General features: G+C 31.7%; 1 protein-coding gene across 1 annotated transcript in view; it reads right to left on the bottom strand.

The window, feature by feature from the left end:
- Positions 1 to 14,911, bottom strand: part of LOC124532779 (tetratricopeptide repeat protein 28) — an 84,666-nt gene that overhangs the window by 32,230 nt on the left and 37,525 nt on the right. Inside the window, exons 6-7 of the mRNA XM_047107847.1 lie at positions 10,503 to 10,600; positions 5,527 to 5,752 (exon numbers count right to left, since the gene is read on the bottom strand). Of these exons, the coding sequence (XP_046963803.1) occupies positions 5,527 to 5,752; positions 10,503 to 10,600 (324 nt within the window). The remainder of the gene's footprint in view (positions 1 to 5,526; positions 5,753 to 10,502; positions 10,601 to 14,911) is intronic.

The raw sequence follows: 14,911 nt of genomic DNA, 5'->3' as shown, positions 1-14,911 counted from the left end.
GGCTTTGCCAGGTTTAACCTTATTGGCTTCCGAATTTTATTGATTGGTATTTATAGTAACTTATCAGCTGATAAACTAAGATTTTACAAGTTAGTCTTGTAGTTTCTGAGTTACTCGCGTTTGTTTATAACTAACCTTAAAACTCTCTAACTTCATAGCATACATACATAATTGATACGATAGAATCTGTGATGAATAATAACAGCGAGTAACTTGATGTGTTGCAAAAAAAATATATCGAAGTCGTGATACTAAAAACATGCTACAATTAATACACAGTTCACGCCCATATGTAACAACCGTATGCCTATGCGATAAAATTACGCTTATTATTATAATGGCCTATAAATATTGGAAAAAAATACTTCAACTATGTTGAATTTACGACTATTTTTTGTAACACCAACGAAGAGTTAGACGTCAGGAATCTAAAGGTCGAATGTTTATGTCATACAAATAATATGCCCAAATTTCGGACGATCTTGCTCTTCAGACAATTATTACAGATTCAATCATATAGGTTATGTACTCACTGCTGGATTTAATAAGGCCTCAGACCCTTGGTGCCTCAAATTTTGAGATCGAATCCTGAATCGGGCTAGTGAAAATTTTATCTTAAGTGAGCCAGTGTACGAGAAATAACTTCCTAATTTACTAGATTTATGGCGTATTGGCGTATCTAAAGAATGGGTAATATTTTTAAGCCAACATTGTTTTTGGGCGGTGGTGACCACTTACTTTCAGGCACCATTTCTGGTCTATCTACTTATATCATTAAAATAACAGGGTGTTCAATATTTACTCCTCTTTATATACCAAATGTATATTCTAAATGTGTACAATTTGCCAATACGTTTTACGAGACTGATATCAGTATCTTTAATTTCTTTAGACAGATTTATCAATAGATAGATAAGAAGCCGGTATTTCCACTTACTGACGCATGACTATCTTTTTCATTTAGCATCCTAATATCAAGTGATCGTATAAAATGTTAATTTGTATGTATACGGACCGATATAAAATCGAATAGTAATCTATAAACGTCATTAAACCGCTGCAATAAAGAGCACTCGGCAATGTTGGCGCGTTTACTGCAAATTAACATTACTGGCCGCCGGCGTTTCAAAGAGTTTAATAAGAAGAAGATTTTATTATTTGTAGTGTAAGCGCGTAACGTAGACGCCACACGTAGGTATCGACTCGTCGAGCGCGCTGGATCCTTGGTTATCAGTAAGCCGTGAATGTGCTGTGGTGCTAATTTGTGTCTGTATTTGTGATTTGCTATTTTATCCAGAACTTTCTTTTTTCAGAATAATATATATTTTTTTAAATGACAAAAGATCTTAGTTCCTTCGGTCAATCTTTAAATGTACAACTTATTATGCCAAACTAATTAAAACGAGTAAGGAGTTCTATCGCGAATTGAGGCAGTCGTAATTGTGATTTTGGCGTCATCGTGAAGAAAACCATTCTAATAGACAAAAAAAAAATTAACAAAAACTAATATATCGATACGTTACACACGGAAGTCATTAGATGCATATAAATGTAACTTAATGATAGCTACTGTTAAATAATTACTTTAATTATTATATATAATGATAGCTTTACATAAAAAACTTATATTCTAGCAGTGAGCGATTCGTGCAAATATGGTCATAATGAAAGCTGGAGCCAACGTTGGTGCCAATGTGTGGGGCGGGTAAATATTAGTACCGGTTCTAAGCAACATTACGTCTATGTGTTAAGAGAAAGTGATATAAGATTTATAAGAGATTCTTAGGTGTATTATACTTAATGATCATTTCATGGAATGCTTAAGCTTGTAAATTCCTGCCTTTAATTAATATTACCTTTTAAGTAATTGATGTTTGTATGTACTTATGTTTTTACTAATAACGAAACGGACTAATGAAACAGTAGTTAGATACATTTAAATCATTTTGTTACGTATTTTATATTGCAAATATTATTTCTGGCGTTGACGATTCAAATAATATGTATTATATTATTTACATAAACATATTTTTAAATTAGATGTGTCCTATAGATATGTTCTATAGACCTGTGTTAAATCATTGACCTAAAGTAGTATGAATCCGAATAACTATTGATAGAATCAATCTATATAAATCAAATACAATTATATATATAGAATTTTATAATATTTTTCAAATATAAATGTAATATAAATGCTAATTATTTTGAAACTAGATTTTTTTACTTCAATTTTATTAACAATTACAGATAAATATTAAGTAAAATAATTAAATATTTTTTTATAAAAGTTATTTTTATATTAAAATATTAATCGTATTCTATGCCTAAAACAGGAATTACTGATATAAATAAAGCTTTAAATTCAAGTAATAATCTTTACTTAATTAATAAAAAATCATTAACTATCAACGAACAAGTCTTACATTATTCGTTTTAGATATTTTTTTTATGTATAAATAGTTGTGAAATTAACATAGTAATAATATCTACTTTTGAATATATAAATTTATTCGAGGATAAAATATCAACGTGTTTATCAATTTTGACTACTCTTAAAAACAAGCCTGTGCAAGGTAGTGCACAATTGTGTGCAAAACCAGATGCACTCTACTTTCTACTCTCATCTATTTCATTACTCTCTTAGGCTTTCCTTATCTGGTTGAGTAGGATCGAGTTTTTCTTGGTTTACAGAAAGTATGGCGGTATCGGTCAAGATATAAAATCTGCTCTCGCTTATATTCCAATGAGATGACAATCCAACGGAATATGAGAGGGATGGAGCACAGGGCTAATAACTTTACGTGTTTTCCTTTGATTCTTTGGTAGAAAAACTTAATAACCCGAGACCCCGAGATCCACAGTCGTAAAAGCTAACCACAAAACTATCGAGACAGAGCTTATTATTTTGTAATTGAGGAAAAAAAAGTATAAATCGTTATCTGGCACAGCAAACATTTCCTGTATTTGGAAATATATATTCGGAAATTCGTTTCTTTTAAAAGCACTTTTATGTAATAGTTTATATATTTATTAAAACATGAATGAATACTGAATACGATAACTTAATTCTTAGTCAAATGGTTTCATACCATTTGCGTTTTGCACATTAACAATTTGTGCGAAATTATCTTTGAATACTTTACAAAAGAAACCACAATTCGTAATTACGTAAACTTAATAAAAAATAACCACAGCCGAGGTCACGGGCGGCCATTTAAATTCCTCTTTTAAATCCAACTCTGTAAACAGACAACAATGTTGTAAATAATTTTACTTTACGTTTTGTTTTTTAATTTAATTCAATTTATATTTATTGTGAAAATGTTCATTGTGAATACTGCGATAGTTCTGAATAATAAGTAGTACGTTTATTGGGTGTGGACTTATTGATTCAAAACCGTCATAAAATAATGCGTGTTAGTTTACAAAAACATAGAAATTTACATTAAAACAATACCACATGTGCATTCAATTGCAACGTATTATATTCCTTTGTTTCCTTGAGCTAAGTCGAATGATTTGGATTGGATGAACTTTAAGAGAGGGCGGGTATCTTTCAAATTTAAATAAGCAAAATTGCATCCTTACTTTATTCTAATCACAATGAGGCTAGCGATTATTTATTTATTTCAAGAGTCTCTGCTTATTGCGGTTTAAACGGTTCAACGTTGTTTTGGTTATATCTGTCTTACTGCTGAGATAAGTTCATCTCGGGTCAGATGTTTTCTTGAAAACTTTTTCGCCCTCGTCGATTCGAAATTAAGATTATACAGATAAAAAATACAATTAGAATTTTGCAAATACATACTTTTACTATATACTCTTTAAGGTTCTACGTTGTCTAATTTAAAGTGCGCATTTTTGTTTCTACTTATATACAACTATACGCTTATTGTATATATTAAACTTGACGTTGTATAAATAAATTATAAGTGTAAAGTATCGCTTATAATAACATTAAGAGTGAAAAATATATTATTATGGTCGTAAGACGAGAAATGATCGCTTCGCTGGCATGTATGTAAATAATGCATTGTTAGCTGGTTCGAATTTCCTCCGCGAAACAATTGAACGGGGCAGAAACATATTTTGATAAGAAACGATAAAATAAGCAGAACAAATTTTAAAAATGGAACACCTATCATGTTTAGAACTAGCGCGCACTGGTAACTTTTGTCACGGTGACTGTTTCGTCACTCTTGTCAAGTCCGTGAATATGATATAATGACAAAAGTTACCAGTGCGCGCTAGTTCTTAGAGCACAAAGATTTGACTTTTATTTTGATTTGATGACCCATACTTAAATTCCATTTGTATAGAAGTTTATCTGGAACTAACTGACAAGGCATGTATTCCGTTTGAGGAAGTCGTGAAGCTCATTTCATCGTGCTATTCCAATGCGTGTTTCAGGAATTCTTCACGTTTTCCTTCACCGTTAAGCACGAAATGTATTATAAATGTAAATTACGCACGTAAATATCAACTCGTAGTGTGTGCCCGGGTTTGATTTCGCAATCAATCGTTTAAGTTATGTTACCAGTGCGCCATCAATTTCGAACTTCAATTTCTACACTAAAATTGTATATAATATTTCCTAAAGTGGATAGTGTTAAAGCGTTCTTGATGAGCAATGATATTCTAATAAACAGATATGTTATACCCATACTAAACAACAGAAAAAAGTGTGCCGCGCCGGGGACCGTTTATTTTACATTTCGTTAAAAGTAAAAAGGATAGCTTGATAAAAAACAATAAGTAAAATGGATAACTAGATGTTTTAATTACGCAAAACGTATTACTGCATAATTATGATGTATTATAACGTATTACTGGCATAATTATGATGAAAACGACTAAAGGAAAACGTCCCAATTAGGACGTTTTCTAATCTTCACTTTTTGCGCGTTAATGACATATCTGTTCACTAGGACATCATTGTTGGTGAGCATGTGTGTGGCAACTTTCACAATGATTAGTAAAATGGTGTCGAATTCTACCTATATCAAATTGATATTTTAATATCTTTTTGATATGTGACATGTACAGCCTGTTAATTTCCCACTGCTGAGCAAAAGCCTCCTCTTCCTTCGAGGAGAAGTTTAGGAGCATATTTCACCACGCTGCTCCAATGCGGGTTGGTGGATTCAGAAGGGGAACAATTAGACACACGCAGGTTTCCTCACGTTGTTTTCCTTCACCGCCGAGCACAAAATGAATTATAAGCACAAATTAAGGACATGAAAATTCAGTGGCGCTCGCTTGCGGTTTGAACCCGATATCATCGGTTATGATGTACGCGCTCTAACCACTAGGCCATCTCGATCATCAGGCTCATCTATTTATAAATGTAGGTATATATACATACATATAACTTCTTACACGACTAATGATTATATATAAATTATACGTGTATATAATAAGTCGCAGTGACAGAATATGCTGTCACAATAAATATTGAATAAAGTATACGATTCCTATCAGGATTAGTAAGATTGAATTAGATATCAATTTCCATAACCTCACCTTGCATTTCATAGCCAGGACCAGTTGATATCTATGCGCGGTCAGGGCATCCTTATAGCTTCCTTGACTGAAGTACGCAGCGCCGAGGTTGCCGTGAGCTCGACACTCTCCAGCTGTGTCACCCAGTGACTTCGCCACAGCCAAGTCTTGCTGCATGTAGTTAATAGCAGCGTCCAATTGACTTAGCGCCCAGTGTGCTGATGATAGAGCGCTGAACACCGACCCTCTGATAACAAATTAAAGTATTAACCATCATATTGCCTTTACTTGTAAGACAATTAATAAGTTTTAGTATAGACAAATTAGGCACATGAATCAGCGGTGCTTGCCTGAGTTTGAACCCGCAATCATCGGTTAAGATGCACGCGTTCTAACCACTGGGCCATTCAATTCCAGGAATCACCAATATACATATATATGTGGTTAATTTGTGTTTATAATTAATCTCGTGCTCGGCGGTGAAGGACAACATCGTGAGGAAACTTGCATGTGTCTAATTTCATGAAATTCTGCCACATGTGCATTCCACCAATCCGCATTGGAACAGCGTGGTGGAATATGTTCCAACTCTCTAATTAATGGAAGAGGAGGCCTTATCCCAGCAGTGGGAAATTTTTAGGCTGTTACATTTTATAGAATAGCTGTGGCCACGAATTCGCGCGTTTGAACTAAACTGATACTGAACTGATTTTACATACATGTTATATATAATTCTAAAATAAAAGTAGCCTAAGTTACTCCTTATTACATTCGCTATTTGGCAATGTAAATGTTACCTTGAAATGAAACGATCGCCTCCTGGCTATTTCATCTCGTATTAAATTGTTTATTTATATAATATATGAGACAAACAACAAAAAAAAAACCGCTGAGTTTCTTTCGCCGGTTCTTCTCAGGTCAGGGAATTTTCTTTTCCGAACCGGTGGTAGTGTTTCAATTGACCATCAATAAGAAAGTGTAATGCTTCTATATTGAATAAAGTTATTTGAGTTTGAGTTTGTAATATAAAAGTTAAAGTCTCAAAACTCTGTTTGTCTGTCTGTCGCTCTTTCACGACCGAACCACTCAACCCAATTTGATGAACTTGATGAAAATGTCCAAGGAAGGACATAGGCTATTGTTTTCCTAATACATAAACCACAAACAACCCCTAAAACGCGAGCGCAGCCACGGGTAACAACTAGTGATTATATAAATGAGGCATACACATCGAGGGTTCTGTTATAGGTTATTTGACAAGTACTAATCGCATTTGTCGTAGCAGTAGTTTTAGTATTAAACCAACTCCCGGAATTGATGCTTAATGATACCAGCCTCCGATAGATTAATGGAATTTGTTTGCCTACTGACAGTTACTTGGAAGAAATGAAGGAAGATTTACGATATGGGCAGGTGAATGCAAATAGTATTAATCTTGGTGTAGTGTATAGTTTAGATAAGCGCAGCGAATCGCGCTGGGTATTTGTTGCTTTGAGTTATCAGTTTAATACAAGCTTACTTTTTTTTGTATGTAGTTACACAAGAAGTCATTTCTAGGGAGAATAGTGATAGCAAACGGATAAATAAATGTAAAAAGATCCCGTTAATATGGTGGTTGCTGTATAAAGGCAGGCGTAATTTTCTATACATTCCGTAGTGGACGTGCAACTTTGTGTACTTACACATATTATAAATTTTTAAATATATTTAAAAAAAAACAACCTTTACGACTTTATTATTATAATTATTTTTCAATGCCATTGTGTTAAATCATCATTAAACCGAAAGTAAAACATTTCGCTAGGAGCTCTTTGATTTTATGAATAACAAGAAACATTGCATAAAGCTCTCATAAATAACATGAGGAAAAGTGTATGAATAGCGTTAAAAATATAACACTACTTCTAAATATGATTAAACATTATAAATATATGATTCGGTTGGATGTTATCATGATCTTATATATGGATAGTGTTAGTAGCAAAAAGGCCGTAAGTATTTTAAATACTTAAATAAAAAACCACCTTATGCCGTGGTAAATGAAGTCGTAATATTCAGATACAATTTTTGCACTTATAATAAGTAATACTCGATAATATATTCAGAATAATTCACATTGTTATGCTAAAGGCGCTCATGTATTTAACGAAAAAATATACTGTTGCTTAATTAAATGATACAGAATTAAAGTTAAATCGTTCTTTCACAATTAAGACGAATAAGAGATTAAATGAAGACGGAAATTTAAAAAAAAACCTGTAATGAGTCGTTGAATTTATTCGAGTTTAAAAAAAATAGATGAATCGATTTATTAAATTAATATTATGATATTAAAATTCAATGAAATTTATGACAATATAAAGATATTATCTGATGTATCGGACGTATAATTAAAAAATATGTCTTTTTTCATTATTAATAGGTTATTGTAAAATATGTTACTTGTAGGTTGGACGTCATTACTTTATCGATTACATGAATATATGAATTTAATCCAACTAATGAATCATTTGGCGCTGTGTAATTTGACATCACCTGACGCCTCGCTGTAAGATTGATGGTGTATCTACAAGGATACTATCAGTATTAAACATAGAAATTTAAAACTCTTTAAATTCATAATAGTTTATAGGCTTTTTACGCAGCGGTAAGCGACTTTATTTTATATAGTATAAAGTCTGTAAGTCTGTCCCTATGTATACCTACTTAGAGCTTTAAAATTACGCTATTTATTTATTAAATTATTTTTATAATACATACAGTGATTCGAGAGGAAGGTTTTTGTATATAATACACGGACAATACAGTAAAGAAACACTGATAATTTTAGAATTATCTAATCTGATGTCGTAAATAATCAAATTCTGTATACTTTGGTATCTGTTATAGTAACCGCGCGGGTCGCTAGTTTAGTGTATAGCATTAATATATCTATTATTTCATTCAAAAGACGAGCAAATCGGTTCCCTTATAGTAAGATCACCAACGCCCATAGACACTGGCGCCGTATGAAAGATTTACCAGTCATTAGAACACCTATATATGTAAATAATAAAAATGATAGTTACGTAAATATAGCCTCAATGAAGTAGATAAGTAAGTTTAAATTTGATATATTGATTTTATGGCTAGTAAATTAGTTTTCAAAAGTATTGTAAAATGAAATTAGTATAAATCGATTGAAATTGCTTTAGTTTTTTAATTTAATATCGACATTTCTAATCAACTTTCAAATAAAATCTAAATATAGTTTGTTATTACAGGATAACGTATAATGTAAAGTTGTCAAATCTATTATGTAATATCAAAAAACAAATACTTTATTATGCATTATTGAATTATTAACTTATCAGGTTAAAGGTTTTGACATTTGCATCGACTCGCAGCTGTATCTTACACGCTTCTTAATATTTGGTCATCAGTCAGAAGTTATCTTATAATGATAAAAATCAAAAATAAATGTCCCTATGTATCCAGTTAAGAGTCGCACCTACACTGAATGAACCCGTATCGATTCTGATTCGATCCATCAATGAGATAAGATCGAGGTGTGGGTTTCGTCACCAGTCTGGTTCTGTCGTTGGTAATCTTTAAAATCCTAAAGGAATTTTAATATCAATGTTATTTTTATATGTTTAAAACATTATTATATTTAAAAAGATTCGTTTGAAAAGATAAATGTAGATATTTTTTTTTATATATGGCAACTCATGCGTTAAACTTTTTTTAATGATATCAATGACCTTTACGTAAATTACGAATAAATGATAGAATTAAATAATTACCGAATGTATTTTAAAATCATACTATCACTATTCAGATCGGTTCCATTAATAATTATTCTGTAATGAATACCGTATAAAAGTATTTACATTATGTATTTTCAATTTTGCTAACTTTATTACTGTGTAACTTAATTTAATTTAAATTAAAATAAGATGTCCAAAAATGTCCTATAAACTTTTTATAATGAGTAGCCTTTATACAAATTACAATAATAAACACATTGAATAGAATTAGAGATAGCATATAATAAAAAAAATCGTTACTCGTTACTCGTAACATTATACATCTTTATTTGCCCCGACGAAATAAATCAAAACGTCGAAATTCCGCCAAAGATACCGTCCTTAAGCACATATAAATTACGCCACTGTCAACTGTAACAGGGAACGTGATTAAAAATAATAATGCAGCAACATTAATGAATGTGGAGATTTCCTGAGGGGCAATTTGTCTTCCTCCTTTAAGAATTTGTGTGGTGTTAAATGTGTAATTGTTGGTAAGAGATTAATCTGTAATGGGATATCTCACGGCGAGTCTTAAATATAAATCATGCAACGTTAAGTGAGAAGAAAAAAACTTCGAACCAGATCACGGAGCCGTTTTAAATAGCCACTTTTATTCGCGCTGTGTCGATTGTATCATTTAAAAGGTAATAAGGTTAATGAGAATTAGGGTTTTTTGTAACGTTTTAACTTTGTTGTGGTACGGATCGATGGAATAATTGGCAATTTCTTTGTTTGGAACTGTGTGGAATAATCCAGAAATATTTTATATACAAAACTGTGAGTAATGTTGACAACTAAACACAAACTTTTCTGACCAAATAATATTACCAATCAGAAAAAATATGATGTAAATTGGGAAATTAAAAATTTCTAATTTTACTTTCGTGGAGACCATGCTTTATTAAGATAACTTTCACTAAGCTGTTGTATATAATGATTATACTGATACATAACGTTACTGATATAATGATATTAAATATCGTATAACAAATAATCATAAATTATATAATAATTATATAAAACTATTGTAAACTGATACTGTTTAACAATAACACCTCAACCTGGCCTTTTATTAAAACGTTTATTTAAGAATGCTTAGTTTTTTATACATATATTTACAGTTTTGATCCTAGTTTTCTTTAATATCGAATTACTATAATACAATATTATTTTAGGACAAAATATAACAATTGTACAAAAACATACCTTAATTTAAGCGAACAAGATCCAATTCGCAGTGCTGCTTCGAGGACTGTTACTGCGGCTTGGTACTGGCCTGCCGCTAATAGTTCTTGACCGACAACCTGACAAAAAGCATTTTGTTTTACTATATAATATAAATAATACTTATTAAAAAGTTCTAGATTATTCCTGGCTCTGATACGAATTATTTTTTGAAATGAGACTAGATTATCTCAGCAGATATAATTCTCAGTAAATAATTCGAATACACAGTAAAAAAGTTCGTAAATTTCGTGTAGGTACTTAATACACTGTAATACTTATATTATTATAGTTAAAAACAATACTAACATGCAAACACAATATTAATATTATTTTTGACTATAAGAAGAGAAAAAACTTAAAATTGGTTAAATGTAAACTGCAATGTCATTATTAGGTATCACAACGGATGAGATTAACGCCGCATTCAAAACAGTTTTAAGGAGATAACGAGACAAAGAGTAATACTATGTTACCAAGAAGGATGACGATGATGACGGCATCTATACATACAATAAAATTGGAGTGTCTGTTTGTAATATTAAAATAACCGCCTTTTACTATATGCATATATATGTATACGTAATTCACGGTTCATATACCAAAATAAAAAAAATCTACAATTTTTTGTCTGTCTGTTTATTCAGGCTAATCTCTGGATCGGCTGGACCGATTTTAACGGGTCTTTCACAGGCAGGTAGCTGATATAAAAATAAGTAACTTAGGCTACTTTTATTTTAGCAATGTCCAAGTACTATCCAGCAGGGCAAACAGCACTCGCTCTTGCCAACATTCCGCCCTTACTTCTGGTGTCACCCACATGTCTTAATATCACAAACGCGGCCTAATACAGATTTAATAACTTATAGTAATCTGCGCACTGAATAACATTTTTTTGTTAACTTTAAACGCGCACGAAGTTGCGGGCACAGCTAGTTTAATATATAGATAAACTGTTAAAGTATAAAAGCTACCAAAGCTGGAAGAAGACTTCATTGTAAAGGGATTAGTGGTTATTTCAATCTTAATTAGTTCCCTAACTGTAGTCTATTCTAATCGAAGACGGAATAAGAATAAAGAAGCCTTAGATTTACGTATGCCACGCCATTTGCTAACAGTTTAATTATATATTGTGTATTATTAAGAGTTTTTGCTTAATATATATCTATATTCCAGGACCCATGGTCCATTTTGGCATTTAAATACTAACAAGCTAAAATATCGTGAGTTGCTTACAACAACAACAACAGCCTGTAAATTCCCACTGCTGGGCTAAAGGCCTCCTCTCCCTGTGAGGAGGAGGTTTGGAACATATTCCACCACGCTGTTCCAATGTGCTTTGGTGGAATGCACATGTGGCAGTATTTCTATGAACTTTGTCACATGCAGGTTTCCTCACGATGTTTTCCTTCACCGCTGAGCACGAGATGAATTATAAAGACAAATTAAGCACATGAGTCAGCGGTGCTTGCCTGGGTTTGAACCCGGAATCATCGGTTAAGATGCACGCGTTTTAACCACTGGGCCATCTCGACTCCTGAGTTGCTTGTTTTTTGAAAATCATTGATTTGATGATTTAACAATTTTATCCCTGCTACCTCTGATAGCTAGCGCAATCGAGACTTTTCGTAAAGGAAATTGTATTGTACATCGTAATAAGGCTACTCATGAAACATTAGCTAAATAGTAATCAAGTTCAACCATGTAACGTGGATCCTGGACTATTATTTGTAATACAACACTATTCGAATAATACACATATATCTTTAATTTTATTACCAAAGTTTCGTTATCGATTTCGACCAAGTTCATAACGGATTTTTTTCAATAAAATTTGCAATAATGAATATCATAGAATAAAGCTCGACCAATTATATCGCGTCAATTCGTTGTAAAATTTTGTTTATTTGGCTTTTGTCCTCTTTGTTAAAATAGACTTAATGTTTTCCTTCTTATGTAAATACGTGGAAAAATGACATATCTACAAATGTAAACAGGTCATTTTTCCACGTGGTGTTGGCACAGACTTTAATAAGTAAAAATATAAAAGCCCTTAATTTGCTAATCATTTTCAGTTTTCAGTTTATTTAAAGTAAAAAAAAGTAAAGTAACAGCATGTAAATTTCCCACTGCTGAGATAAGGCCTCCTCTTCCATTAAGAATCCACTGGGCCATCTCAGCTGTTTACTTAGCATTATTATATAATTTTTTTTTTATTAGCTTTATTTACTTCTACCAAATCCAGCACCAGCATCATACTGAACCTGCTGAACAATTTAATACAAAAAAAGATTTATTACGCTGGTTGCCATATCCATAAAGTAGTTCAGATGAAACTATAATATTAAATAACCTTGCAATAAATATGGCAATATGCTCGATCTTAGATTTGTTCAGAGTATTCTGACAAAGGATCTGCTAGAATGCCCCTGTAGTCCTATTTAATAACTATTAATAATAAATAATGTTGTAATAAGGTACAATGGGACTGTCGTTCTTGTGTAGGATAAAAGTCTTAAAATAAGATAAGAAAAATAAATATGTATAATTGTATATATAATATCGTTTTAATACTATCATACCTTTGTCCTTTCTAGATATAAACATTATGTCTATTTTTATATACATTTATATAAAAATAATATTTATATAATTGTTGAATATTAAGTCGAAACTTTCTTGGATGGAAAGACTTACTTTTCGGCGATCTATATATACAGTAAGATACGTATGTAAGTATCCCCTAATATTGTAAATAGATCTCCAATCGAGGGATATAAGATCTCTAACCTATAAGTCGGTAGTAATAACTCTTACCAATTTTTGCCAATGAAAAAAAATCGGTAAAATCATATACAAACGGGTCGAGAAATAAATATCGTAATACCTTTTGCAATCACATCACTGATACATTTTTTTTACTATATTTACCACGTGTTTTCAACCGCGTTAGAATTGGATTTCGCTAATATATGCCTGTCTCATATAGCTTGCTGTATTCGTTGACGTTTATGGTTACTGCTCGACTCTTTGGGGTCGTAACATGGAGTTATATAGCTTATAACCGTCCTCAATAAATTGTCTGTCTAACGCAAAAATAATTATTCAAATCATACTGGTAGTTCTTGAGAAAAGCGCATTAAAAGATACGTTACATATCAAATTCATTTTATAATTTCACAGATCATTCAACATTGAAATTTTTACGTAATTGATTCCTATTTATTTAGATAAATTCAAATATTCATTATTCAATTACTTATTTATTGTTTAAAGGAATAAAGGAACTAGTATTTAAATAAGGAATATATCTATACTTTAAAGGTTAAATGCGTTTAAAATTTAAATATACGTGCCTATTTTGAAAGCTAGAACTGTTGTAAAAATAAATCAATACACGAATATCCCCATTTTCAATGCAAATATGATATTGAAATTCTTGAACGATGACAGAGAAATAAAACGAAATTTACTCTCGATTCTATATATTTAGTCGAACATTCATTAGCAAGGTATCCGTATTTATATGACTCATTAAAAAAAACAGCACAAAATGTTTGCCGTGTTCCGATGACTTTTGATGTCCCGACGAATATAATTCACTTGTTTTAAACGATATATAATAACGGTCTAACGCACAGAAATTCGAATCTGAGTATCATTGTCGACCGCAAAAAGCGACGCGAATTTTTAAAAACACACGTCTCTTATCGGATTGCCACTTTGAAGTAGCAAACGTATGAAGCCGCTCGAAATATTCACGGAACACACACAGTGTTTTATATTATACCATAAATATATATAAATCTCGAAATAATGTAGCCTGTAGTAGTTGTAAGGGATGAGCGTGCAAATACAGGTGCGTTATCGAACCTCACATCCTCATCCGTTTAGGATATGTGTCTGGTAAGACGAATGGAGGTAGATGGAATGCATAGAATCCCATAGTAACGCTTACTTTCAAATTTTGTAGAAAATGTTTATCATTGAAAATCCCCATAAATACTATTAAACCAATTCGGACTCGGACTTTGTACCTTTAGAAAGGCAAGCTAATTTTTGTAGCATTTTTTTTATAAACATTACTCCGATTGGACTCTTGCGCGCTATCATTGATAACGTCACTACTCTACCAGAGATTTTCACAACGAAATCAAATCAATCATATAAATTTTGTATAAGTGCATACAATATGAAGCACATCAAGCATTTAATTGTACATTTACTTACATGTACAGCCGTGTTACGTCACTGGCGTATTTCTCAATTAAAAACTACTTAGAGCTCTAAAATAAGTTTCTTTTTTCTTTTATATCAGAATGAATTAAATGGTGTATGAAATCTATAAGATTATTTCAATACTCTTTATGATTTTTTTGTCCTTTATAATA

This window comes from Vanessa cardui, chromosome 10 (genome assembly GCF_905220365.1).
Source record: "Vanessa cardui chromosome 10, ilVanCard2.1, whole genome shotgun sequence".
Lineage (NCBI taxonomy): Eukaryota > Metazoa > Arthropoda > Insecta > Lepidoptera > Nymphalidae > Vanessa > Vanessa cardui.
Note: the sequence above shows the minus strand (reverse complement) of the source record. Positions and strands in the feature narration are given on the sequence as shown.